This window comes from Onychomys torridus, chromosome 22 (genome assembly GCF_903995425.1).
Source record: "Onychomys torridus chromosome 22, mOncTor1.1, whole genome shotgun sequence".
Classification (NCBI taxonomy): domain Eukaryota; kingdom Metazoa; phylum Chordata; class Mammalia; order Rodentia; family Cricetidae; genus Onychomys; species Onychomys torridus.
Window position 1 is genome coordinate 38,597,212 of NC_050464.1, and position 27,868 is coordinate 38,625,079.

Genomic DNA, 27,868 nt, shown 5'->3' on the forward strand with positions numbered 1-27,868 from the left:
TAGCCCCTCCCACCTGCACAGATTATGAATCAAGATGCACAACTACTACGTTCTCCTTGCCCGGAAAGCCACAGAGAAACACAGCAAAGACCGGAACAGGAAAGGCCTCAGATCCGAGAAAATGCCCCTCAGACCTTCCTGGTCCTGATTCCACTGCTCATTTTACAGGCACTTAAGTACTCTAGGCCCCCATTTCCTGAGGATAACGACAATACTCAATCTCAGGGTTGCTAAAGGATTGCATGGAACATCTGCCATTCTGAACCTTCATTTAGTCACTGCAGTATGGAGATTAGGAATAAACGGGGACACATTAATGACTGCCATTGGAAGTTCATCAGATCTAAGGAGGTCCTACTGCATTGTCCTCACAAAGCTTGGGAATCTGCTTTGGGAAGTAAGCGTCACATAGGTGGGAAGATTAGAAAACACTAAGTTGCTAAGAATTCAGATCTGGAAGGGAAAATAAGCCTCGTGTCCTCTCAGTGCCTCACCTAATAAGGGCAGCAACACTGTGAGAAGGTCAATTCTTGCCCCCCACTTAGTCTGGGTTATACAGCTAGTGAGTGGCAGAGCCAAGCTTTCAATGTTAACAGACAAGATTCAGACTCTGCATTATCTCTACATTCCCAGGCAACCTGCTTAAAACCCATCTACCCTGGAGGAGAGCAACAAGACCGCACAAGAGTCCAGACTGTGAAATAAAATAAAAATACACTGCTGAGCGATTTTCCTTTATAGTGGAAAAAGCTAGGTTGCCAGCCTTCATGGCCACCATTTAAGGGCAGGTCAGTAACAAACACAGTACAGATAACTAGCTCTTCCTTTACATCGGCTCTATCCTACTAGGCTACAGTACCCCAATTTTAAAAGCTCAAGAATAGGCAATAGGTCTTAAAGAAGCCATAAGCTCAAGAATAAGCAATAGGTCTTAAATAATCCAAGCTATGGCTCATAAACACCTACAGCGAAATGCAGAGCGGATACATAACTTGCCAGTGTCCTTCGGATTTGAACCCCGAAGCAATTACTTACTAGCAAGTCAAACAGACAAGATTCAGGATTGCCCCACTCACAGAATGGTACAACAAAGAGAAGTTGAGAATGCCAGGTTTCCTTGTGGCTAGGCTGAAGTCAAAATATGGTCAAGTTTTTTCTGTATTAAGAGCTGCCAGGCACCACACTAAAACGTATCATAAAATAACCTCTGTGAAACAATCTAATTACTTCATTTACAAAGGAGGAAGCTGAGGGTCAGAGATGTGACTGGATTCACCCAAGGTCACACAGCAAGCGCACAGAGCTCGAATTCCACTTCGGGTGACTGCTAAGGCCCAACGCCTTTCATTTGGCACCAACATCAACAATCACAATAACAAGTCCGTCTCGCCCTTAATTAGTTGGCTATAAAGGCCAGTTGCCTCAAACAAACAAACAAAAAAATCGATGGAAAGGGGCCACGGAGAGATCCCTAGAACCAGAAAGTCAGGCCCCCAGAACCGCCCCCTCCGACTTCACTAAGCCAAGCCTCGGCCCCCAGACAACCTCCCTCAGTCCTTGGCCCCGCCACCCAGAGAACCGACCATCCTGTTCCCACTCGCTACCCGCAGGCCGAAGATCTTTATCCGTTCGAGACCCCCACGCTCGGGGTCCGGGCCGCAGCTGCCGCCGCCTCAGCCCGATAACCCCGAGTTCGCCCAGACCCGGGGCAGCGGCCGAAGCCCGGCCGCCATCTTGCCCCGGGTGTTGTGCTCCGAACTCCGCCTAGAAGCAACGATCCAGTTCCGGGAAACAACAGTTCCGCAGTTTCTTTCCCCGGGAAAGAAAACGTCTCTTTATCATGTCCTCTTCTTTGGCAGCCGAGAAGAAGAAACATCCAGAAGTAGGATAAACGCCTGACTCAGCCATGGGGAGGTGGGACCCACCCGAGAGAGAGAGAGAGATTGCAAGGAAAAGAGTGCCCACTTGGGGCTGCAGGGGACACTTTAAGATGGGTCCCACTGCGGGGCGGAAGTGGGGTGTGGACAACGGAAGTGCCCGCCCCGGCCCCGCCTCCGCCCCCTGCTTTGAGTAAGCTGGGTGTTTCCTGCCTCTCAGTCCGGATTTGGAGACTCCGGCGTCCTCCGACTTTTCATGGTGAGGGCGGTGGCCGTTGTCGGGGGGCTACGGGCCAGCGAGGGCGGCGGCGGGGCCGAGGGGGAGGGACGCGCTGGACCAGGCGCGGATAGCGGAGGGGTGCTGGGCAGCGCGCGCGGGCGAGGTCGGGGCGGGGGAAGGGCTTTGGGGATAGAACTGGGGTGGGGGGGTCTGCGAAGGGGCGTTTGGATTTGCGGAGATGTGCAGGGCCGTGAGCGGACGGGCTCCGAGTCTTGAGTGTTGATTGGAGATGGGACTTGGAAGATTGATAGAACAAAGAGACGACATCGAAACCGACGCTCGGGGTGGGACATGAAGATTCGGGGGGGCGTGTGGAGAGCGAGGGGCGAGCCGGAGACCTTGGAACAGAGCATTTGGCATCTTCGGGGCTGTGTCTTGAGTGGTTGGGTTCCAGGCAAGACAGGAAGGGGCTTCCACGATCCTCCAGACCCATAGTCTGGAGCGAGATGACTGTAAATTCTGTGTTTGGAATTCTGGGGAGGGATGCCAGGTGTCTGAGGTCAGGGTATTCTGGACCACAGAGTGGCATCTGGGTACCTATCTAGTCACTTCCGTTGAGGCCTTAGGTGACCACACCTCGGGATCCCAGGCTGTCTCCTGTTGCTGTCTGGGCTGTGGGATGGTTTCTGTTTACCTGGGCTTCTTGAGGGTCTGTTCCTTGAATGGTTCTTTGTCCTTGGGTGGGGATGGGCAGAGATCAATACAGTTCATTTTTGTTTGCCATACACTCCCCTAGAAGATCAACCCCAAACTGAAGACAAATGAGTCAGCATGTATTTGACTTTGATCGGCTCTATTTTGTGTAAAATAAGGAACACTTTGGCAAAAGAAGACCAACACCACCAGTAGCTCTTAAACGGATCCCCAGGCTAGCAGCATTACCTGGGGACTTGTTCAAAGCTGCCATGTTTTCAACCCTAACCACAGACAATCTGGACACAGATTTATCTGTTTTTTACAAACTCTTCAGGTCATTAGTGATTTGGGTTGTGAAATGGAGGCATTTGACATGAGTCCTTGCAGAGTTTTAATTCTTGGCTTCCTTTCCTAATTAGCAAGATTGACAGTATCCTCACTAGACTCTTAAGAGAAGCAGGTTAAAAATTAACAGTAGAACCGGGCAGTGGATGGCACACACCTTTAATCCCAGCACCAGGGAGGCAGAAGCAGGTGAATCTCTGAGTTCGAGGCCAGCCTGGTCTACAGAGTGAGTTCCAAGACAGCCAAGGCTATACAGAGAAAATCTGTCTCGGAAAACAAACAAGCAAAAAATTAGCAGGAGAATGCCCTTCGGCCAGGCTCTTGGAATTGGTGGTAACTGCCTTAGAAGCAAGTTCATGGTGCAGAATGCTTTAAGTCATTTACCCTCTTGAGCCTCGTTTGGTTGGAATAGAGCTGCAACCTTTTCTGCGTTGTAGCAGAGACCTCAGTTTAGGAAGGTATTAAGGTTTAACCACTGTGAGTGCATAGTGCCTCCTAAGTTTCCCTGGGGGAAGAATTCCCCTCAGATGGCTCTTAGATAAACTGACCATCTGATCTTAGCATCCGAATCACCTGAAAGAGCCTTTTAAACCCAAGTTAGTGGCAGCTGTATCACCTGCTGCTTACCAACCTTCTGATGAGTTGATCCGGGGTCTAATCCAGGCAGGCACCAGTGTTTTGAAAGCACAGGTTGCCTCTAGTAGCTTTGTTTGAAAACACCCGGCCTTAAGGAGTAGAAAAGAAACTTCTAGAAGTAGAAAGATTAGGTGGCCCATGTTTTAACTTTGCGGGGGGGGGGGGGGGGGGGAGGAGGTTTGGAAGATGATAGTTTTAACAGTCTGTTTCACAAGTTGGGAAACTGAGACTTGGGTCCAATCGGTCTTATGAACATGGTACATAAAGTGATGGCCTGAGCATGCAGGCCAGGGCTGCTAGGTCCTCAGGCTTGTTTCTCTCTGCTCACACGAGACGGGCTGCAAGAATTTGGTGTTTTCTGGGTGGTGGTTGTTGTTGTTTTTGTGTTTTCCTGTCTTACTTGCCTAGCTTTCCCCTCAAGTCAACAGCTCTCTCCTTTCTGCTGATTTTTTTAAAATCTTTTCAGACATGTAGATGGCTGCTTCCTGCCTTGGGCTCTGAAGCCGTGCAGTGAGACTCTTATTTATGTTACTTTGGTGGGTTTTTATGTGTGGGTCAGGAATTCACTGGGGCAGCAGAGTAAGAGGTTAGTTAGAGAGCGTCTTCAAGACCACAGAGCTAATTATAGCTGAATTATGGGGTACAGAACCTTTTAGAACAGAGGCTTGTCATCTTGGCCTCGCATTAGAACCAGCTGGGGGAATTTAAAAAAAAAAAATGTTCCCGGCCGCACCCAGAAGACTGATACATCACAGTTTCTATGAAAAGGGCCCAGACATTACTGTCTTTAAAACTCCTCTGGTTCCATCTTGTGGCCAGGTAGAGCCACCATTTAGAGTTGTCAAAGGTGTCTTCAATCAGTCGGGAGGAAAGAAGCCTAGATTCACTCATAGCGCCGGGACAAGTGTCAAAAAGAAGTCCCTACTTCTGATGTGTCCCCTCCCTTGCACTGCTAACCCAGTCTGCCCTCCGCGCGCATGCGCGCGCACTCGCTAATGCTATCAGCCTGTGAAAGGGCCAGACAGCAGCATCCCTGTGTGTGGCAGCGAAGAGCTTTGCAGAGAAGTCCGCTGTAGCAAGCAGCTGCCTTCTGCTCTCAGGTCACTGTCGCTGCACCCTGGGGGCATGGATGCAGCATGTCTCTCCTGACATTAGGCTGATTAGTTGACTTGGGGTGAGGGGCTCTGGCAAGTTTCCAAGTTTTCCTTGCCTCCCTCGGTGTCTTGGCCTCCATGTGATATTTAATGACTCCGTCCCATAGTCTTTCATAGCTGGAGACGGTCTCGGAAGAGGAGACAATGACTTGAGACTTGGATAATCATAACTGGAGTGTTTTCTGCTGGAGTGTTTAACCAGCCTGAGGCTATGCTGAGTGCTCTCTGTTCGCCTGGCCTCTTGCAGTGGGAGGGAAAGCCAGTGTGTCTGTTTGATAGCTGGGTCATTCAGGTATCTGAATGCCCATGTTCCTGCCACTACTAAGTGTCAGAGTTGGGGCCTTGAACACGGGTCTGACAACTGAGTCCTTACCTACATGTTGCTTTTGTCTTTTTTTTTCTTTCTTTCTTTCTTTCTTGACTTACATGTCATAGCTCTAACTATGCCAAGCATCAGGAACAACCCAGGGCCAGTCAGGCCTTGCCCACGTCCTTTGTTTGCTTGTCGCGGACCCTCACTGCTTTGAGAAATGATTGACCCTCTGTGGGCCATCGAATGGAGATGATAATCCCTGCCTCTCACGTTGTGTGGATGTCATGGCCAGAGTGGCAGAAATCAAGTGGTCAAGGGCATAAGTGTGTCTAGAGTGTGCCAGTGTTGTTTGTCGTAGTCAGAGTGGGGCTGCACAGGTGCACAGTCTTGGAAACCCAGTCATCTGTACACGGAGAGTGTCATCATGTGCTGAAGTGCACACACACAAGTGCACAGGTGTGTTTATGTCCTGTTCTGTTTGTTTCATGTCAGGTGCCTGGCAAGACGCTAGCCTGCTTCCACAGACTGTGTGTGTGTGTGTGTGTGTGTGTGTGTGTGTGTGTGTGATATGCATTATAAGTTTATATCTGAAAAGTTGTAGAAAAGTGTTTCCAATTTGGGGCAAATCACCCTCCCCCACACACCTATAAGCCTTTCTTTTGCCCTCCAGGTCATCAGACTTTTGGAAAAGGCTTTATTCCTAGAATCACCTGCCACTGGTGGACGTTGTCTCTGGAGGATGTGCTTGGCCATGACTGTTAAAAAGAGCATCTCCAGGGGCTGGTTTGAAAGCTGTGGGGAAAGTGTTTGGTGTCCTGCTTTCCTCCTGCTATCTTTTATTTTGACAGCATGCCTTAGACCCCAGGAGAGCCCCGCCTGAGCTTTTGAAACCAGATTGTGTGTGTGTGTGTGTCTGTGTTTCTGTATCTCTATATCTGGATGTATCTGTATCTCTGTATCTGTGTCTGTGTGTATCTGTCTCTGTGTGTGTGTGTGTCTGTGTGTGTGCACGCGCGTGTGCGTGCATGTGTGCACATGTGCATGTGTCCGCTAAGCAGGAAGAATCACCTGAGGAAACCCTTCTTTGTAGGGGACCATTCTTCTGCTCCACCCTGCTGGGCTCTGACACAAGTTCCCCAGCAGTGATTTCCAGCCACCCCTGAGGGTTGGGGGACAGGTAGAAATGCCTGGCCAGAATTGAGAGCCTTGAACTGCGTTTTCCACACTTGCTCACTGTCTCTGCTCAGACGGGTTGCTTCTGTTTTGTCCCCTGTCTATTAGAAAGATGTGTGTTTGTCATTTATAATGTAATAAGTGTTCACTGTGGGAAGATCTTTGCGGTAAAAGTAAGAAAACCATCATTTTTCCGGTAGCTGGAAGTTTTGTGCTTGTCGGTGCCCTCTAGTGGGAAGATACAAGGCGCTTACCTGTGCCCAGGGTGGTTGGGTGAGGTACCTCAGGGAGAGGAGGAGCAGGAGAGTTCAGAGAAGTGGCCCAGCTATGTGTGAGACACTGTCCCCAGGCAGCCGACTCCGTCCTGAAGGTAGGGCGCCAAGACCAGCAGAGCAGCAGGCACACACGGCAAGCACGCACAGCGGCCAGGAAAGGCTGTCTGTGGCCATATGGATATTCTGGATAAGGCCGGTGTCCTTGTGTGCTCAGGTGCCAGGGTAGAAAGTTGTTGTTTTGGTCCTACAGCAGCTTATTCCAGAGAGGCTTCAGGTGACGGTGAAGTTTTGTGACGTTTCCAAGGCCTCGGAGTGCGGGCAGCCCGCGTTGTCTGTGGAGGCCGCCTTTCTCTTTCTCAGTTCTTGCCACAGAGTCATGGGGTGGATCCAGCCCATCCCTAGACATCTCAGGCTCTAGAATTTGATAGATTCCTATTTAAAAACGAGTTTCCTGAGGTAGGTAAGGACTGGGTGCTAGCCCTGGAGTGAGCTCCCCGTGTCTGGGGGTGCTCCCCGTGTCTGGATCGCTGTAGGATCTCACTGACCGGTGACAGGAGATGGGCAATTGCTCCTTCTTCTGAACTTGCTTCCTCGTCGGCTGTTGCTTGTGCTCAGGGTCACTTTCCCCATAGGCCGTTGTAGACGTGGGAGTAGGGACCTGCCCAGCTCACACAGCATCTTAATCTGGGGTCTGTCTAAAGATGGCCCTGTTGGCTGCTCGTGTGTCCTGTGAGGAAAGGTAGAGTGACCCAGGCTCGGCTTTGGCTCCTTCACATGCCGGCCAGGTGCTGTTAATACAGATAGGTTCAGAGGCAACCTCATGCCAGCAGGGTCAGCAGGCAGGGTTAGCCTGGAAGACTAGGTGTGGATCGGAGTGAACTGAGGGACGCATTCCTCTCCTTGGGGGCAGCTGGTCCCCAGCAGCCCCCATTTGTCCACCTGCCCCAGTCAGCCTCTGATTGCCTGTCCTGGACTAGCTTGGTAGCCCAGGCTGGCCTCGAACTCACAGAGATCCACCTGCCTCTGCCTCCCGAGTGCTGGGATTACAGGCCTGCGCCACCACCACCACCCGGCCAGCCTCTGATTTTAAGAGAAACCAGAAATCAGGTTTGTTTGGTTGGTTTTTGGTTTTTTTGTTTGTTTGTTTTTGTTTTATTGTTTTTTGCCTTTGAGCTCTTTCTTGGGTTGTCAACATTGAACGTTTTAAATACAGTGTATACATGGACCAGACCAAACAATATCTAGAGTGAATTCTCTATAAATCAGCCTGGAGCTGAAGGAAATCAAGGGGACCTGGTGTCTGACCCTGTCTTCTCGCTGGCAGGAAGAGATGTCAGGAGAAAGCGTGGTGAGCTCAGCGGTGCCAGCGGCTGCTACCCGCACCACTTCCTTCAAGGGCGCCAGTCCTAGCTCCAAGTACGTGAAGCTGAATGTCGGGGGAGCCCTCTACTACACCACCATGCAGACGCTCACCAAGCAGGACACCATGCTGAAGGCCATGTTCAGTGGGCGCATGGAAGTTCTCACCGACAGTGAAGGTGAGTCTGCCTGCCAGCCATCGGCTGCCGGTCCCTAATTTGACATTGTGCTGAGTGCCACAGACATGCTGGTGCTTAAGGACGTCTGTCTGTTTGGAAATCCAGTGTTCAACAGTAGTTGTACACACGCTGTGTGCAGGAAGCCTTGGGAGACCAGACTTAGTCTGGGGGTGTGGTCAGGGAGGGCTTCCTGAGGAAGTGGTACTGGAGCTGAGACCAGACTGAGCAGGAGTCACTGGTGTAGGTGAGGACTCCTAGTCTTGACTGAGCAGGTCTGTTGTGTGACTTTGAGCGAGATTCTTCTGCTCCAGGCCTCCGCTCCTTGTAAACGCGGGCCAGGGCGGCTTGCCTTGCTGCTTCTCTTCCCGTTGGTGGGGCCACAGCCCAGTCTTGGCTGTGCTTGCACTCATAAAACAGGGCTTATGAGTGGGAGGTGCCCTTCTGCCGTCACACCCCATGCTGCCGCCGAGTATTTGTGGAAATCAAGACAATGGCACCCCAGCTTCAGGAGGAAGCAGATGTTATCTGAGAGCCCAGCGTCCTTGTGCGGGCGTCTCGGTCCTCTCTGGTGCAGCCTTGGCAGGGTTCTGGAAGCAGCTGAGAGGCTGTAAGGGCTGGGGAACCTTCCTCAAGAAAACCCTCATCTGGGTGGCCTGAGGCCATATTGCCAACCAGACAGGGTACACAGCCCTCATGGTTCTGCTGGACTGTGTCTGTGGGCCAGCGGGCCTGCTCCTGCTGTAGATGCACGCTAAGGGTGCCTTTGTCCCATGCAGTCTGGTAACTCAGCATCTGGGGAAGCAGTGTTGTCACCAACATACCAGACACGTCACATGTGCCCACCAGTCACCAGCCTCCTGCCCCTTAGGAGAACTCTGTCCAGCAGTTGATGGCTTTCATTTCTGTCCACTCTCGGCCCACCCTTCGCTGTGGGGCCAGTTAAATGCTTTGCCAGTGCTTCGGGGCCAGCAAAGGAGATGCAGCCACCTCCACCGACCCGGAGTCTGGCTGATTCTTACTCTCTCTGGTTGGGCGTGGGCCCCTCACCCAAGCCACGTCACAGTGGGTCAGCCACTGGTTTGCTACCAGAGTCCTTTAGGTTCGTGGAGGCCTGGCCATCAGGTTGGTATTCTGACCTCAGCATCCCCTATGCCAAGCAGAGCCGTCCTGTTGCCCTTGGAGGGACCACTGCATGGCCTGCCCTACGGCCTACGTGCTACTCCAGTAACATTCTTAGGTCCAAATCGGAGTAGACTTCCTGCATTTTAAAGATTCACCTTGATTTGGGGACCCCATCACTGCTAGCTGCACTCATGTTTGCTACAAACAGAAATGCCAGGGCTGGACACATGGTTCAGCTTTTGCAGTGGACTGAAGTTGGTTCCCAGCGCCCACGTCAGGCAGCTTACAACTGCCTATAAGTCCGCCTCCAGGGTATCTGATGCCATCTTCTGCCTTCTATAGACACCCAGTGCTCATATAGACACACAGACACTGTCTTTTTTTTTTCTTTAATATATTTATTTATTAAATTTTTTTTCATTTTACACACCAACCCCGGTTTCCCCTCCCTCCCCTGACACTGTCTTTTTCTATTTGTATTTATTTATTTATTTATTTATTTGTTTGTTTATTTATTTATGTATTTATTTATTTATTTATTGTGAAGCTGAGGATCAAACCCAGGGCCTTGCGCTTGCTAGGCAAGCACTCTACCACTGAGCTAAATCCCCAACCCCTGTTTGTTTTTGAGACAGGGTTTCTCTGTGTAGTTTTGGTGCCTCTCCTAGATCTCGCTCTGTAGATCAGGCTGGCCTCGAACTCACAGAGATCCTCCTGGCTCTGCCTCCCAAATGCCGGGATTAAAGGCATGCACCACCACCGCCCAGACACCGTCTTTAAAAAACAAATGTGAAAAGCAACAGCTGGGTGAAGGCCCCCCAGTAGGGCTTCCCACGAGAAGGGAAGGAGGTTTCAGAGTTCTGGCAGCGTGTGTGCCATGTTGCTAGCCGTCCCTGGGTCACGGCTGAGAGAGTGGCTTGAGGGGGGCCGTGTCCACGCTGGCGGGAGCACCCCCTTTAGCACTGCCGCTTGCCTGAGTGCTGCGCCGTGTGCACAGTCCTGAAGAAGAAGAACGTGGGTGTGTGAAGTACCTCGGGCTGAGTCTGCCTGTCTCTCCACATGGCAGAGCCACAGCCGACATTTACGGGGCCTTTGCTCCTGCCAGGCATGGCGCCAGTCTTGCCTCACTGGCCATTTACTGGAATTGTGACACGAGTGAGTGGCTCTCTCTGGACCTCAGTGCGTGAGTACGCTAGAGAGCCAGTGGTCAGCGCTGAGTGCTTTGGGCAGACTGGCCAGCAGGCCTCACTGGAAGATGGAAAGACAGAAGAGCCCGCCTCCATGGGGGAGGCGGGGAGCCCCACCTCGCCCTTCAAGAGTGGATGTGCTGCGGTTTGGCATTGCTCCCTCGGTGCCTTTTCTGGCACAGTGGCCGTGAACAGACCTTTGCCTGACTTCTCTGAAAAGTTGACTTCTGGCCATGCTAGAGTTTTCCTGTGAGCTCTCGTCAACGTCTCCAGTGGCCCAGCGGGTTTGTGCAGCAGCTCTTGTGGTAAGAATTAGATTCTGGGCCTGGGACGGTGCTCAGTGGATGGAGTGCCTGCCAAGGGCACGTGAAGCCGGGTTCAGTCCCCAGCAGCAAATAAAAAACTGGGCGTGGTGTCGTGTGCCTGTGATTGTGGCATTCAGGAAGTGGAGGCAGGAGGGTCAAGAGTGCAAGGCCTGTTCTCTCCTCCCCATTTCTCCTCAGCGCTGGCTGCCCCTCGCTCCCCGTGGTCAGATCTCTGACTAACACATTCAGAATTAGGAGTGTAGAAACTGGCTGACGCAGAATCATTCATTTTACTGTCTACACATTCTCTCAGAAAGCCACATAGTCCAGTGTGGCCTCCATACCTTCCTTGTCTGCTGGCCTCACTCCTCTTTAGTGGCAGCTGGGTAGCCTGACTCGGGGTCCTGGGTGCAGCTCCGTCTTGTCACCCGAGGACTCCAGGCCCAGGCAGGCAGCTGGTAGGCCTACGTTGGCACAGGAGGAAACCTCCTGGTGGCTGCAGTGTGCAGCCAGGCTAGGGAGCTGCGTTTTGAGGTGTTAGGTTCAGCGCGCTGTGGAGGTTACTGAACACCCGTTAGTGTGGCTTCAGACAGCATTTGGTGGTGTTCTTTTCTGCTCTGCCCATTCATCATTGTACTCATGACATCATGAGGAAATAGCTCCTGCTCAGGTTTTTCCCTGTGGTAGAGTAATCCCTTCTTAACACACACTGCAGCTGATGGGACATGTCTGGTTGATGGCCCAGTGTTAGGGTGTTGACTTTCCCCTGGGGATGTGTGGCTAGACTGGCCCTTCCCTCTCCTGCCTCAGTCTCAGGGTCTGCAGCATTAGCTCTTAGCTGCCCTGGGTTGTCCTCCCTAGCTTGTTCCCAGAAGCAGCTGGGGACTGTCTCCCATGGTATTGCCCCAGCTTCCACTCAGGTGGCTGTGTCGGTTCATACGGTTCACGGTGGCCTGGACTTGGGCCAGCACTGGGCACCCCTGAACCTTTCAAGTGCTGCCAAGCTGCTGCCAACTCAGTCTGCTTCACGTTGCATTTCCTAATCTCTGGTGTGTGGTGTGTCTCTTATGGTAATTGGTTTGACTGCATCTGTCCCAGGCTTTTTCTTTTGGGCCGCCAACCAGCTGCCAAATCATGACACGGAGACTTTGTGGGGCGAGGGTTTCGAGACAGGGTTTCTCTGTGTAGCTGGCCTCGAACTCCAAGTTCCGCTGGCCTCTGCCTCCTGGGTGCTGGGATTAAAGGTGTGCGCCGCCACTGCCAGGCAACAAGGGAACTTCTTATTGGTTATGAATGCTTGGTCTTAACTTAGGCTTGTTCTTGCTGGCTCTTATGATTGACTTAACCTGTTTCTCTTCATCTACGTTTTGCCTCAGGGCTTTTTACCTTTTCTTTCTATATGTCCTACTCCGTGTCTGCTGGCTGGCTGGTTGCCTGGCCGGCCCTGGGCATCTCCCTTGTTCTCTCCTTCTCTCTATTTTCTCTCTGCCTGCCAGCCCCGCCTATCCCTCTTCTGCCTCACTATTGGCCGTTCAGCTTTTTATTAGATCAGTCAGGTGCCTTAGGCAGGCAAGGTGAAACAGCCACGCATCTTTTCATAATTAAATGACACAAATGTAACACACCTTTACACAGTTCAAGTAATACTCCATAGTACAAACAAGTGTAACACATCTTTACCCAGTTATATAGTCCACAGCATGCATCTAATTCACAATTTCTTTTCTCTCTCCTTTTGAAGCTGCTGCTCTGTGAAGTCCGTGTTCTGAGTCCTGTTTCCTTGTCATTCTGTTTGGAGAAATCTTCTCCCGGTCTGACTTAACTCGGTTTTCCGGAGAGCCGCTACATTTCCGCATCGCTTTTGCAATCAGGTCTCTCTGTCCATCCTTTTCCTCTTCCCAGTCCCCCTTCCACCCTTCCTTCCCCTCCCTCCTGGTACTGGGACTAGAGCCTGGGAACCGCACTTTCTAGGCAGGACTCTGTCTGCCCTTGGGCCCCATCCCAGGTCCTGATCTGGCTCAGTGATTTTCAGATAAGGGCTGCTGTTGTTTGTGACCTAAGGGACAATAGCAGTGTCCAGAGATGTCTTTGGTTGTCACATCCTGGGTGCCGGGAATGCTGCTCAGCGCCTGCAGTGCACTGGACAGGCTCCATCTCACGAATCTTGATCAGTGGAACCAGGGCTGGAATTGGATTTTGTAACAAGTATCTCGGAGTGACTTTGGAGATTGGGCAGGCTTAGGGTTGGAAATACCTGCGTGTGGTGAGGAATGGCTTCCTAGAGAAGGAAGGAAAGGGGAAGGAAAGCTCAGGCTTCCCCAGAGAGGAAACACCGTGTGACTGCGTGAGGTGAGCCCAGTAGTCCCATGCCGCAGCGGCACCCCCCACCCCCGGCCGCCAGCCGCCTTCTGCCTAGGTCCCCTGAAAGCCGCACTGACTCCCTCCTGAGTTCTGGAACATGCTGCTTCCCGGCAGTCCTGATGTCCTCTGCAGCACTGCCAATGGGATGGGTTCATTGTCACAGACCTGTAACTAACTGAGTGCTGCCGACAGGCTGGTGTTGTGCTGTGTGCTTTCTGCCTGTCCTCCGGTCATACCTATATGCCGGCACTGTGCATTCGTCTGAAGAGACTGCTGGACTGAGAGCTTAAGGGGAATACTGAGGTGTGAGCGGGCAGGTGACAGAGCTGGGCTTCTGACAGGAGCCCTGGCAGTCACCGCTGCATAGACACCGAGGCATCCTGGAGCGCAGTCCGAGCCTCTGGGCTGTACTGTGCATCCTGCTGTCCTGATGGCCCTGGAGGCTGTCCTAAATGCTGTGTGCTCCAAGGAGCAAGGAGCTGCTTGTTGGCTGTTTGCTGTTGTCTGTGCAGGCAGTTGAGCGGACTGTGAGGGGTGGATTCCTGCTTTGAGACAGCCAAACTATTTCCAGTCAGAATGCTAATTGGAACCTCATGGAGAGTGCCTTTGCCCTTATTTGTTCAAAGTATGCCGTCCCCACAAGCATCTCGGGACGCTCTTGAGCTGGAGCCCAGTGTCGCAGCCCGCCTGGTGGTTTACGGAAACTCTGGGCTGTCACTGGGGTGATGGGATGGGGGGCTCTTGAGCTGGCTGAGCATAGAAGGCAGGGCACGGGCAGGCTCATTCCTGTCAGCCCAGTTTGTCACCAACTGTTCTTTCTCACGAAGCTTCAGGGTCCTTAGTCCTTTTCTTCAGATTTATTGTGTTGTGTGGGTTTTTGTTTGTTTTGAGACAGGGTTTCTCTGTGTCACTTTGTGCCTTTCCTGGAACTCACTCTGTGGCCCAGGCTGGTCTTGAACTCACAGAGATCCGTCTGGCTCTGCCTCCTGTGTGCTGAAATTAAAGGCGTGCGCCACCTCTGCATGGCGAGGGTCCTTATTCTTAGTGGCTGAATCCTGACCCCCACCCCCACTTTGGAATGCTACCAAGCATCTTGGGGACTCTGTATCTGCGGAAATGCAGAGAATAAGCCTCCTTGAGAAGAGCAGTTGAGGTAATACTGGCATTCCATACTATGCCCTCATTTGGTCTGAGGAACTTGGGGGCTGTGGGCTGGATGCATGTAGGCTGAATTCAACTTACATACATATACATGTTTTATTTGCCTTTTGATGGGTTGAGAACTGTTTAATTTACCATCCTTTAAAAAAGGAGATTGACAAAAGAATCTGAATTTCTGACTTTTTTTGGAATGCTAGAGCTCAAGAAGTCCTGGACCCACTTTCCTTCTTGGCCATTTTTGGCTGAATTGGTTGAGGCCACACTTGGGGAAAACAGTGTGCTTCCTAGCCAGCCCTGGCCTGGACCACATGGCTGCACACACTTGGGAAAACAGTGTGCTCCCTGGCCGGCCCTGGCCTGGACCACATGGCTGCACACACTTGGGGAAACAGTGTGCTCCCTAGCTGGCCCTGGCCTGGACCACACGGTTGCACACAGGCTGCTTGCTGTGTGTTGTATACAACAGAAAGTACCTGTCTTGTTTTCCCAGACCCAGAAAGAGGGATGTGTGGCACCTGGAGGTCAGTGCAGGAGGATTTACCTTTGCAGCCTGCTTAGCAGCACATGCCCGTGTTCACAGACTGGGCATTTTTCTTCCTGCTCCGTGCAGGAGACACGGTGGGGTGGCAGTTCCCACTGAGGCTCTGGAGGGAGGCTGCCCTTAGCAGAAGGTGCAGAAACAGATCAGCAGTCTGAGGAGGCCCAGGAGAGGAACATACAGAAGAGCTCAGAAAGCACCCAAACCACAAGAGGCCATTGGCAGAGGCTGGATATAGGAGATGGGGGCGTAAGAGGTGGCCGGGTGTGTGACATGAGAAAAAGGGACTTTTCTTGTCCTCTTCCCTGGCTTAGGGGTCTGAGGATCCAGGACAGGACACAGTGGGGTCAAGAGTAGAGATGCCGGTTCCTGCTTACCATATCCCTCCATACCATGCTCTGCACTGGTCGGAGGGATGGCCAAGTCCCCTTGCCTGCAGTCCCTGTGTGGTCTGCCTTACCTGTCTGGCTGCTTTTTAAAACTTGACATAAGGTTTATTTATTTTTGTTTTTTTGTGTAGGGACATGTTGCCTGCACGTATGTCTGTGTACCACATGAGTGCCCAGTTCCCACAGAGGTCAGAATTGGATATTGATGCTCTGAGACAGGAGTGGCTGATGGCTGTGAACCACCATGTGGGTGCTGAGACTTGAACCCGGGTCCTCTAGATGAGTAGTCAGTGCTCTTAGCTGCTGAGCATCTCGCCAGCCCACTCCTCCCACCCCCAGGCCCCTGCACCCTGACTGCCCCTTTCTACCTCTTGGCTACTTCTCTGTCACCAGGCTCTAGGCCTGGCCTCCTCCGAACACCTTCCAGAGACGTCCCATGTCAGGATTTTAAACCAGTGGGCCCGGGTGGAAGAGCCGTAAGCCGGTGACAGTTGGAGAGGACTCTGGTTAGCAGGGCTAGTCTCAGTTCTTACCCTCGTCCTGGTGCTGGCCAGCAGGCGGGACATTCTTCCATGTCCAGTGACAGGGTTTGCTGCTGTCACTAGCCCAGGAGTGCTTGCTGTGTGACGTTGTGGAGAGCGCTGGCCATGTCTGACGTGTGACCAGAGGTCCCAGGCAGGGAGGGCTGGCCGACTGGCTCTGCCGCTGGAGTCGGTTTTTGGTCTCTCCGGTGTTTGCCAGGACTTGAGAGCACATTTTCAGACTTGAGCTGCTCTGGGGTCTCCTGGGACTGACAACCACAGGAGTCGGGGAGTTGTGCCCAGCCACGGTGCTCACCTCCCTGAGAAGTGTCATGTGACGAGTCACCCTGTCGCCCCACTGTAGGCTGGATCCTCATTGACCGCTGCGGGAAGCACTTCGGGACAATACTCAACTATCTGCGAGACGGGGCCGTGCCCCTGCCTGAGAGCCGCCGGGAGATGGAGGAGCTGCTAGCGGAGGCCAAATACTACCTGGTGCAGGGCCTGCTGGAAGAGTGCCAGGCCGCCCTACAAGTAGGCACCCTGTCTGTCCCACAGGAGGGTACCAGATCCATGGACCTCCTTCCTTCCCCTGCAAGCAGGCCCTCCCTCACTGAGATGTTGGGAGAGTTTGGCAGAGTAAGCCTTGAACCTGCTGAAGCAGGTTTGAACACGGCCCTCAGGGGACCATTCCCTGACATTAGGATGTGGCCGTTTGCGCCTCCCCTCCTGGGATGCTGTGGTCTAAAGGGGATTTGACAGTACTTCAGACACCCTGTCTGCTCAGATCTTTAGCTCCGTGCCTCTGCATCATCTTAGTGCTGGTCATATCCTCTGATGCAGTCACAGCCCTTCTGGCTCCACTGGGAGTCTGACTTCCTACTTCTGTCATTGTTGGAAGTCCAGAGAAGCGTCCAGACGCACTCCCTCACTCTTCCTGTGTCCTGAAGCAGGGCCAGGGAGAGCCAAGTCCACAGAGCACGTGTAGTCGGGAGCTTTTTACTTTGGAGCCTCAGAAGGTTCCTTTGTGATGTGATGGGGTTGTGACTGAACCTTCCCTGAGCCTTGGAGCTGTGTCTAGCCCTCACTGGAACAGTCTTCATAGTCCCGAGTTGGAGGTATTGGCCTCGCCTGTGAGCCTTTGTAAATGTTACAGATTTCACTGGAGTCATTCTTACATTCATTGACATCATGCGGCACATCGTTTAGGAAATAGAGCTTCACGACGTGATTGACGGCTCGTGCCTCCGTAGCTTCCCCACCTCCCATACCCCCTTCCCCAGGCTGGCTCTCTGCCGCCGTCTGTTCTCAGCTTGAGACATGACCTCCTGGACTTAGAGAAGATTAGACTTCACCTCTCATGCTCCCTCCCCTTCACCAACCTTCTGGCAGAAGCGTTTAATCTCAGCTTCGCGTTAGACAATGTCCTGAGTTCACCCTGCCCCTGCCGATCTCGCTGTGCCCTGGGGCATTTTGTTTGCTTGACTTCTAATTGCGTAGCTAGCCCTGCTTGATCCCCAAGTCCACAGATAGGAGGACAAGTCTCATGCTGGGCTGTCCAGGTATCACCAAGATCCTCTGTGTTGCCTTTGTGTCGGGACGTGTCCTCTGGATCTGGGGTTCAGCCTCCAGGACTTGCCTCCCCGTCCTTTCCCTTCTGTGTCTGAAAGCTATCTCCATGTCGTGCCACCCTTGCTGAGAAGGTGCCACATCTGTCCTTGACTGTCTGCTCCTTCTGAGCCTCTCTCCTTGCATTTTCACGGTGTTGGTTCCGATGTCACGGTTGAGAAGCTTCCCCTGCATAATTGGGTGACCCTTGGTTTCTGTGGAGGCCCAAGGAAAAGCTACCTATGTGGGGCTGAGAGTCCTCGTCTTCCGGGGCCTTCAGGGTTGCTTAATAGACTGACTGCCTTCACTGGAGGGGAGCCCTCTACTGCCAGGTGTGCCAGTGCCTGAAATTCGGGCACTCAGAAGGCAGAGGCAGGAGGATCACGAATTTGAGGCCAGCCCAGGCTACATAGCGACTCTGATTAAAAACTAAGGAAGCCCTGTGCTTTTTCTGTCTGTGGGGTGTAAGCATGGCTGACTGTCGCCTGGGGCGGACAGGCTGGGGGACTTGCACACTGTTAGAACATGTCTCTGTCCTCTGCTCTGCCACCACTGCAGGAATGTGGACCTTTCTCCTGCTGACCGAGATGGCTCTGCCCTCACCCTGTCCCTAGCCTGCGGTCGTTCCCAAGGACTGTCCGGCTTCTTGTCTCCCTCACATGGGCTTTGCCTCTGGCTCTCTCCTGTCTCTCAGCTGGCGTCTGCTTGCCAGCTCAGCCTGTGACTCCCTGTGTCTTCACTTCACGTCTGCTCTGTCACTCTAGTGGGCTGTGGGAGCTTTGGGTGCTGTCACCTGCCCTGCTGAGGGTCTCCCGGGCAGAGAGAGCTGCGTCATCCTTGTGTGACTGGGTAGGCAGGCATGCCACAGGCCTGAAGAGAGCAGGCCCCTGCCCTAGGCTACCCCTTCCTAGTAACAGGTGCCAAGTGTCTTCCTCTCTCCCCCATCGCTGTCCTGTGCCTCCCCATCAGGGCCTGGCTTCCTGTCTGGCCAGCTTAAACAGCTGGGCTAGACAGACCCTGGGCTGAAAGCATGTTTTGTTCCGGCAGAGCAAAGATGCGTACGAACCCTTCTGCAAGGTTCCTGTCATCACCTCCTCCAAGGAAGAGCAGAGGCTCATAGCGACTTCAAATAAGGTGTGTAGAGGCTTGTGGAGGACTGGCCCTCACCACTGTTTACCCCAGGGACTCTTGAGACTCAGTTAGAAATAGAGAGTGCGGAGAAAACACAGGATAGACTCGAGTGGGCAGGATCCTTACCCACCGGCCCAGAACTTTATTCCAAAGCACTGTTTATAACAATGCCAAGGGGTGGAGCAAAAGACCTCCCCTTTGCTAGTTACAGTCACCTGGTACCCAGGCCCGTGGTCCAATCAACTTCTTATGCAGTCCTGCTCGGTACAGCCCCTAGGAAACCTAGTGGGCTCCAACAGAGGCTTGGGGCTTGGGAGTGGTTGGTTGGTTGGTTGTGTGTGTGTGTGTGTGTGTGTGTGTGTGTGTGTGTGTATTGTCCAGGCTCAGAGACAGTGTATGTATGTATCTGTGTAGGGGGGGGGGGGGGTGGATTGTCCAGGCTTGGGGGTGGGGGTGTTTGGGGTGGGGAGCAGCAGTGCCTGTTTTGAGATAAAGGCCCAGTAGGAAGCCCCACGTCCCATGTTGTCCCTGCCCGTGGAGTAGGCAGCGCCCTCCTCCTCCTGTGAGCTCTGCCAGCCTCTGCCCATAGCCTCTGGGGAGCCGGTGCGCACTGACCCGGCCGCCTGGTAACTCCTCTCCTTGCCCACCCGCAGCCGGCCGTGAAGTTACTCTACAACAGAAGTAACAACAAATACTCCTACACCAGGTAAGCGCCTGCCAGCGTCGGGCCAGGCCCTGCCTGTGTGCGTCTCACCCGGAGGAGAACCCTCTGCACCTTAGCGGGGTAGACAGGTGGGTGGGGAGTAGACGGGTGGCTGGGCAGAGGGAACTCTGAGGTGGAAGTCCCCTCTCTGTACCGTCCACCTTTTGTGTACTTGAGTGCTTTTGACATAGCCACAGTGTGCAGCCACCAGGACTTTGTAGAATTAGGGTGTTTTTTCACCCCACAGGCAGTGTCCCTCATCTTTGCTGGCCTGCAGCAGCCGTTAACCTACATTTCTGTGTCTGTACATTTGCCTGTTCAAACCCGTCATGTGATAGAGCACGTGGTGACCGATCCCTACACTGGATGTAGTGTTTTCAGGGCGAACACACTGTAGCACCATCCGTATACCATTCCCCTTATGGCAAAATGCTGTTGTTTTCTTGTGTGGACCGCCGCGTTTTATTCGCTCAGCAGCATGGGCATTCGGGTGGTTGGCAGCTTCTCACTATTTTGAATGCTGCTGCTGGGAATTCAGGTTTAGGTGTCTGTGGACTTAGGTGTTCCTTTCTCTTAAACACTAGGAGTGGGCTGTGGTCATCTGTGACCAGTGCAGTTATTGGAGATCACACTATTTTAACAATGCCACCAGCAAGTGATGGGCGTTTCTAAAGTGCCTTTGCCTCTCAGGAACATGCTCTGCAAATGAGCAGCTTCAGAGATGTAGAGATTTGATGGGTTCATGAGACCCACAAACGGACCTAGGATGGAAAGTCCTGGAGCTGGGCGATATGGTGCACGCCTTTAATCCCAGCACTCAGGAGTCAAAGGATCTCCATGAGTTTGAGGCCAGCCTGGTCTACAAAATGAGTTCCAGGACAGCCAAGGCTACCCTGTCTCAAAAAAGCAAAAGTCTTCCTTGGGCTTTGCTGTTAGGTACCTCATGGGCCTTGGCAGAGAAAGGGGTAGGGCGGGCTCAGTAGCTTGTGCCCAGAGGCCCTGCATTCAGTAATCTACTTAGGCCTGTGTAGGGCAGGCATGCAACCTGGGGTTATGAGCACAGCCTTCAGGCCACAGCTGTCTTTTGAGACCCAGCTCTGCCACGTAGACGTTTCCAGACTTGGACAGTGGACTGGTGTCTTTGGGCTGTCTTCTCCTTCCTCGGGCAGTAGATACTCCAGGCCCTTCTCAAAGGTTCGCCATGTAGAACTCGAGGAGAGAGAAGGAGCTGGGGAGGCCTGTGTGGAGAAGCATTGGGTAGACACCTGTGGTGGCTGCAGCCTGGGCTCACCTCCTTAACCCTTAACCTCCTTAACCCTCTCTGCAGCAATTCTGACGACAATATGTTGAAGAACATTGAGCTCTTTGATAAGCTTTCCCTGCGCTTTAACGGGAGGGTCCTGTTCATAAAGGACGTCATCGGGGATGAAATCTGCTGCTGGTCCTTTTATGGCCAGGGCCGAAAAATTGCGGAAGTCTGCTGCACCTCCATCGTCTATGCCACGGAGAAGAAGCAGACCAAGGTAAGAGCTGGGTGGGTGGCCCCGTGCGTGCTGATGCGTGCGTGGCCCTCCCTGCCTGCCTCACTGCGCTAGGCCAGCTCTGTATGTGGTTCAGAGAAAGAAGTATGGTTCCTACTGACACCATGCAAGCAGAGATGATGATCGTGCCCCCTGCTAGCTCTGGGCAGACAAGGCAGAATCAGGTTTGTTCCTGAGCCCGGGTGGGCCCAGCTGCCAGTGCCTTCTGTGTCTGTCTGTCTGTCACTGCTAGCCCTTCTGATGACCCGTGCACGGTCAGCCTCCTCTGTGCAGCAGTGGTTTTTTGGTTTTTTTTTTTGAGGACCGAACCCAGGGCCTTGCGCTAGCTAGGCAAGCGCTCTACCACTGAGCTAACTCCCCAGCCCTGCAGTCAGTGGTTTTCACCAGCATGGGCCGTCAAGGCTGAGGTGGCCCTGCTGCCTGCCCAAGCTGACCTTGGCTGTCCATCCCGTCCCTCTCTTGTCTGCTGACCTCGATCTGTCTTCCACTCTCCTAGGCCCCACACGTCATTCATTCCTCTTGAAATTAGCATCTGTGTGTGAGTGCAGGTGCATTGGACTCCCCGGAGCTAGAGTTACGGACGGTTGTGAGCCACTGTCCGTGGATCCTGACAACCACTCAGGTCCTCTGGAAGAGCAGCCGGTGCTCTTAACCCCTGCGCCATGCCTCCAGCCTCCCACATGTCACCTTTCCAAGCCACCTGACTTCCTCACTGAGCTGGGTATTGGATTTACTTTGCATCCTTCTCTCAAGCCAGTAGGGTCTGTCGCGGAGCGGAGCTGTCCTACGAAGCCAGATCGTACAGCAGAGTGCTGCTCGACACCTAGGGAGAGGGTGGCTCCCCTCCTCCCCACTCCCCCTCCCCCTACTCTCCTTCCTCCCCCCTCCCCCTCCCCCACTCTCCCTCCTCCCCACTCCCCCCACTCCCCCTCCTCCCCACTCCTCCTCCTCCCCACTCCCCCTCCTCCCCACTCCCTCTCCCCCCACTTTCCCTCCTCCCCCCACTCCCCCTCCTCCCCACTCCCCCTCCTCCCCACTCTCCCTCCTCCCTACTCCCCCTCCCCACTCCCCCTCCTCCCCACTCCCCCTCCTGTTTGCTGTGCATCCTGTCATCTCTTCCTCACTCTGAGAGGAATCTGATTACCTGTGACATTAATTCTGCCAAGAGCAGACTGCCACGGTTCTAGTCGCCTGTGTTCAGTCCCTGGATTGGGTTGCTGTCACCCTGCAGCTCTGGGAGTTGCAGTTCTGTGGCGTCCCAGAGCTGGCAGAACACCGGGGATGCAAAGCCAGACCACCGAGAGATGCAGCACCCTTTAATTAATTGATGATGGAAAATTGAAGTCACGGGATCTGACAAGTCGAGTGCCGTGTGCTGCACATGACCCAGCGTCATGGCCACCACCTTGGGATGGTGGTTCCCTATGTGCTACAGCTCCTTCCCTGCAAGCATAGGCATTCAGAATCTATCCTGCCAGGTAGAGGTTGCTTCTGAGGGAGCAGCGGGGAGTGCTGAGGCCCTCTGTTTCGAACAAGGCCCAGGGCCAGAGCCGCCTGCTCACTGTGCAAGCTGCTCCGTCATGCTCTCAGTCAGTTCTTAAATGTCCCCCCGTTCTCATTGTAGAGCTTCCTGGGGAGCAGAGGGGTTCAGCACCACATGCTTGGAGTCGGAATGGTTTTAGACGAGCGGAAGTCTCCAGGGGGAAGCCTGAGCTTTTTCGTGAGGCTTGTTGGTTGCAGGGCCTGGCTCTGGGTCCAGGGCCCTTCTCTTCTCCTGGCTCCTTTGGTGCCCAAGGCCTTGGTTTTCCAGGTAGTTGGTGTCAGTACACTGGTCCTGGGTGATAACAGTTCCTCCTCCTCCTCCTCCCCAACATTGAGCTATGGGGGCCACACTTGAGTCATTGTCTAAGCTGCCTGTGCTTCTGGGGTTTCACATGGTAGTGACAGCATTCCAGGTGCATTCCTAAGGCTCTTGCCGTACTTGGCCCTGCCCAGCCTGTAATAGGGTCCCTAATCCTCGCTGAGGCGACGGTAATCCAGCAGAGCTCCGCCCCTTCCTTGGGTTCGCGCCCCTCGTGTGGCTTCTGTGAACCCCTCCTGGGTCAGCACTGTCATGGAGCCCGTCTGTGGGCTGTGTGTTTGCAGCCCTGCAGCATGCATTTCTGCCCTCCTCTTCACTTCTTGCTGCTGCTCCTCTGTTCGTGTAACGGCTGCTTTCAGGCCTCTGTCGGGGAGCCCAGCATCTTGTGTCCTTTGAGCCCTGCACTGGCGTCTGCTGAGTGAGCTTTCCCGGGAATCGAGATTGTCGGTGCCATTAGAACCACGTCCAGTTTTATGACTCAGTTGTAGGACAATAGGTCTTGTCCAGTTCCTAGGGAACTGTTTTGTTGTTTCTGTTTTTAATATTCTATCTCCCCCACTCCCCCAGCTTGGCACGTGGATGAAGGTCAGAGAACAGTTTGTGGGAGTTGGTTCTATGCTATCCCATGTGGGTAGCTTTGGCACCTTTACCCGCTGAGCCATCTCACTGGCTCCAGTATATACCGTTGTGGTTTTGCTGGACACTGCCACTGTGGGATTCAGGCCACAAGTTCCAACCAGCCCCGTGATTGGAGTTGTAGTGGCATGGTCTGTTTGGGTGGGCACGTCCCAGTGCTGGTCTGTGTGAGGAGGGGCAGGCCCTGTCACTGGGGGGTGTCCGGGTGCCATAGTTTCCGAGGCTCCCTCCTTCACAGCCCCCCAGACCTTCCTGGGCTCCCTGGTCTCGGCTGCTCTACAGCTGGGGCTTCGCTTAATCCCGGCTGCTGTCTTCCCTGCCTAGGCCATGTCTGAGGCCGCCCCCCACCAGCACCAGGCTGAGAGAAAGCAGCAGGTGTTCATTGGCCCACCCTGCTCAGACTGCAGCTCTCCACCAGAGAGGAAGGCAGCACCTGAGCAGCCACAGGCCCTGGTTGCAGCCATGAGTCTGCTGAGGCGCCAGTATAAGAACATGGCAGAGGGGTTGTCCCCCGCAAGGCTGACATGTTGGCTCTCCTGTGACTGTCAGCCTGGTGGCCCTGCTGAGGCACTGGCCGTGTGCAGCTGCTAATGTACCCACTGTGTTTTGGGGGCACAGGTTGAGTTCCCCGAAGCCCGCATTTATGAGGAGACCCTGAACATTCTGCTGTATGAGGCCCAGGACGGCCGAGGACCTGACAATGCTCTCCTGGAGGCCACGGGCGGGGCTGCTGGACGCTCCCATCACCTGGACGAGGACGAGGAGCGGGAACGGGAGCGGATTGAGCGAGTAAGGAGGATCCACATCAAACGCCCCGATGACCGGGCCCACCTCCACCAGTGAGCAGGCGAGCACCAGCTGCCCTTCGCCCTCCCTCTGCCCCTGCCCCCCCCCAGACCCTGTGCAGGCTTCGGGGTACCTCCCACTCCCCCTGGAGTCTGGAGACACTTTTGTAATAAGCCAGATGATTATTTTGGTATTTCTCGACAAAATGGATTGCTTCTGTGTTGACCCAGGTGTGCACCCCTTCTGAACAAAGCTGTGTCTAAGGGCTCTACTTCTCTCGAGAGCCTGGAGCCTGGCTTTCTGGGCGGAAAAGTGTGAATGAGTCTGGCATGTGTGAGAGCCTTTGTTGCAGTATTTATTTTTAGGGCTGTTGACTACCTATCAGGGTTTCTTAAGTGACACTCCTTTAAGGGCTCCTTTGACAATTCCGAGAGGCTGTGTAGGTGGCAACCGTCAACCAAGATGTCCGGGAGCAGCCTGGCCCTGCGTGCTCTGACCAGGCTGGGAGCCTGCTCTGTATGGTTTTGTGACTGGAGTTCTTTGGCCAATGGTTTCAGCTTGTAGTAGTGGACAGGGGACCCCTGGCAGTGGACTCTGCTGTCATCTGTGTCCCCCCATTGCTGGGCTTGTGGACACACCGCATCCCAGAAGGCCCTCTGAATACCTGCAGCCATCGCTCCGGACCACTGCCTTAAGGGTCTGCTCCCCTCGGGGCCCCGGACACGGTGGCCCCAGGTGGGGACGCCGCCAGGAGCCTGCAGGCTGACTCAGGGCACTTCTCCTATAGTTCCCTTCAGTGCTTAGTTCTCTGCAGACAGAGTGGGCGTGCAGATAGATACCTTTGAGTCTTGTCTGTGTTTGAGGATGTGTGTGACTGCGGTGAGGACGTGTGACTGCGGGGCACAGGTGCCGGTGAGGACGACACACCCGTTACTTCACGTCCTCTCTGTGCCTGTGCAGAGGTGAGTCATGACTGACACGGTGGGTGTGAGTAGACTAGTTACAAGGTGAGGCGAGTGCTTGATGAAGGGATTGTTACTGTTTTTTAGACCAAAGGTGTGAAGTGGATAATCTGACAGGTTTTTAAAGTTTCTATTTTGTGACGGTTTGGACCGCTCACTTTGTGCGTGGCAGTCGTGTACCTTTCTCTTGTATCTGGCAGCAAAGCCAACAACAAACAGTCCCGGCTGGATCGAGGAACTGTGTACCGGGTCGCTGCTTTTTCCACAATGGTGTGGCAGAACTTTAGAGCCAAGAAAGGGAGCTTACAAATCATGTTTCATGAGTTTTTCTACTGTGTGTTTTCATGTCAGCCCTGCCCTGTGCGTCCCACCTTTTAGGAAGTGAACATGAACGTCAGTCCCGGTGTTTTCTGTAGGAAGGGAAAAGCCATTGTATACACTGTTCAAATGTCCGTGTGCAGAATGGTTGGGGGCACGGTTGACTCGCCGTGGCCTCTGCGCCTTACGGTTACTGTTTGGGCAGCTCCCTCTACTTCCTCTTTCCTCCAGCCTTGTGCCTACAGCTTTGCACCTCCGTGCCCAGGGATAGGACCCGATAGCGCTGGCAGCTGTGTCTGCCAGGGCCTGGCCCAGCGTCAGTCGGTCCAAAGCTCTGCTCCGCATTTCCAGTGCAGAGCCATCCAGTGCATCATTGCTCTTGGGTTTGGTGTAAAGAGTGACATTTTATTGCACACTAATGGCTCACAATTAAATTGGAATAGCTTTTTTGTCCATGGTAACCAGTCCAGTGTTTGCGGCAGCTGGGGCCCACACCCCCAGCAGATCCTGACCCCGCCGTCTGTTGCCTTCCTGGGGAAGGTGGCTGTGGGACCTTTCTCTGTCAGTCGTGGTCCCGTTTAGATCGACCTCCCATACCTGCTGCTCACTGCTGGTACTCAGCCCATCACTAACCTTCCTGTCCGCACTGTGGAAACAACGCGGGAGCTTTAGACATGCTCACTGTTGTACAAGCGTCTGTGGACACGTGTAGAATAAACATTAAACTGTGCTTCTGTTCACACCTGCCTCTGGTCATTTCGGGAATGCTTGGCTGCTGACGTACAGTAAAGAGCAAGTCCAGTCTGTTCAGGGGGTGTAAACACCCTGTAGGTTCTAAAGCACCTGTGCGAAGCTGGCCCAGTCCCTGGCACCTTGGAAGTGTCATTCACAGCAGAATTCCAGTTGTGCCTCTTGATGGAATCCCCTTTACTCCCATGTCCCAACAGCGTCACAGAGGTACAGATCTGCCGCCCACCCTGTAATGATTTCTTGGTGTGTCTGAGTGGGGACAGGTGGGTGACTCAAAGTTGGCTCCCAGGAAACATTTGGATGCATTACCACCGGGCACCCAAGCAGCTGAGGTCTGGCTTTGCCATAGAGCACAGGTTCTGCTGATGGAATCCGTTCTCCAGGAGCTGCTGGCACTGTCCTTGAAGGCATGGCTAACTGGATCAAATCCGTGCTTGCTCAGTTGGAACAGAAACAGTGAACTTAAGGGGCAAAGGTCATCCTCTGTCAGGTCTTCTTCCCAGCTGACACCTGAGGAGAAGGACACCTGGCTTTAGAGCCTCAGCCCTGGAGGAGGGGAGCTACCACTGGGAGCCCTCTCTACCTCTTAAGGGACCAGCCAGGTTAGAAAGGAGTACACAGAGACCTGTCAGTGCCCCATCTTTAGCCTTGGGCAGGCACAGAGGAAAATGACTGTGGCCGCAGGGTCCCGGCAATACCTCACATCACTAAAAGATTGCCTACTTTATATTCAGAGTGGCCCTTCACTTGTCCCTGACCGGGGTGGAGAGGGGCCACTATGTTGTGAAAGGCACGTGTGAACTATTTATACCTGCAAACCAGTTTTATATATCAGCGTAAATGTATACAGAAAATGCATTTCATAGATCCCAGCCCCACCTGCTTTCAGTATGTCGCTTCCTTGCAACATACCACCCCAAATATCCTCAGATTGCTACAACCCAGAGAGGAGGGTGAGGGCCTTGTGACCAGTGTGTGAGAACTAGCCTCCAGTTTTCACTAACCTGTGAGGCTCCTCCTACCTAGGATCTTCTACAGCTCAGGGTGGTACCTGAGCACATGGAAGAGCCTTTGGTGAGCCAGTGACCATCTGGACTTCAATACTTGTGACAACTGATGACAAGTGAGACCTGGCCATCCTTCTCACTCACTATTGTATTTCAAGTGCCCTCTGGTCCTTCCTTCCAGCATACAAGAGGGGAAATGAACTCACTTCGTTACATATATAAACAGATCATCCAGTACTTCCTCCCTCCCATGCAGCCACTCACCACTGTTAACTGCCCGTTTTTATCCTTATAGACCTGGTCTTCCACTCCAGTCTCAAAAACTATTGTGCCTTCTTTCCCAGGACTGATGTAAAACTGTAAACTTAAAATACATCAAGTTACAAATGGCTGTCATGCTCTTTAGTCCAAGAAAGAAGCTCCCTTGGCAAGCTGTCCTAGCCAAGGCTTGAACTCCTGCTTTATTCCCCGTTTGTTACCTCATTCTCACAGCTGGCCACCTGCCTGCTTCTGTAGTCTCTGAGCTCAGCAGTTCGGCTCTCTAAAGGGCCGTCTGATGCAGAATGGCCTGCGTGGCTCCTGCTGATGGTCACAGCTGCCCAGGGTTTCCTCCAGGTCCATCAGCAGATGCACTTTTAAGAGTACACATTCCCTCCCCACCCTCCCTGCCAATTCACCCCTTAGGTTGTAAAGGCTGGGACAGAGAACAGTCCCCTGTCTGGGAGCAGCTGGCTCGAAGGGCCTTTGCGAGCAT

General features: G+C 53.4%; 3 protein-coding genes across 3 annotated transcripts in view; 1 reads left to right on the forward strand and 2 right to left on the reverse strand.

The window, feature by feature from the left end:
• The window catches only part of Ube3b (ubiquitin protein ligase E3B), a 45,798-nt gene extending 43,834 nt beyond the window's left edge, over window positions 1-1,964 (reverse strand). Inside the window, exon 1 of the mRNA XM_036172405.1 lies at window positions 1,605-1,964. The gene's annotated coding sequence lies outside the window, so the exon portion shown is untranslated. The remainder of the gene's footprint in view (window positions 1-1,604) is intronic.
• On the forward strand, window positions 1,659-26,097 carry Kctd10 (potassium channel tetramerization domain containing 10). The gene is made up of 7 exons (XM_036172407.1): window positions 1,659-2,136; window positions 8,014-8,227; window positions 16,176-16,345; window positions 18,467-18,553; window positions 19,204-19,256; window positions 20,581-20,776; window positions 23,910-26,097. Exons 1-7 carry the CDS (start codon window positions 2,134-2,136, stop codon window positions 24,132-24,134), a joined length of 948 nt encoding a protein of 315 aa, XP_036028300.1. The 5' UTR covers window positions 1,659-2,133; the 3' UTR covers window positions 24,135-26,097.
• A 449-nt stretch (window positions 26,098-26,546) lies between these two features.
• Myo1h (myosin IH) overlaps window positions 26,547-27,868 on the reverse strand; it is a 44,313-nt gene continuing 42,991 nt past the window's right edge. Inside the window, exons 30-31 of the mRNA XM_036172337.1 lie at window positions 27,379-27,478; window positions 26,547-26,617 (exon numbers count right to left, since the gene is read on the reverse strand). Coding sequence (XP_036028230.1) covers window positions 26,594-26,617; window positions 27,379-27,478 — 124 coding nt within the window. The 3' untranslated portion in view covers window positions 26,547-26,593. The remainder of the gene's footprint in view (window positions 26,618-27,378; window positions 27,479-27,868) is intronic.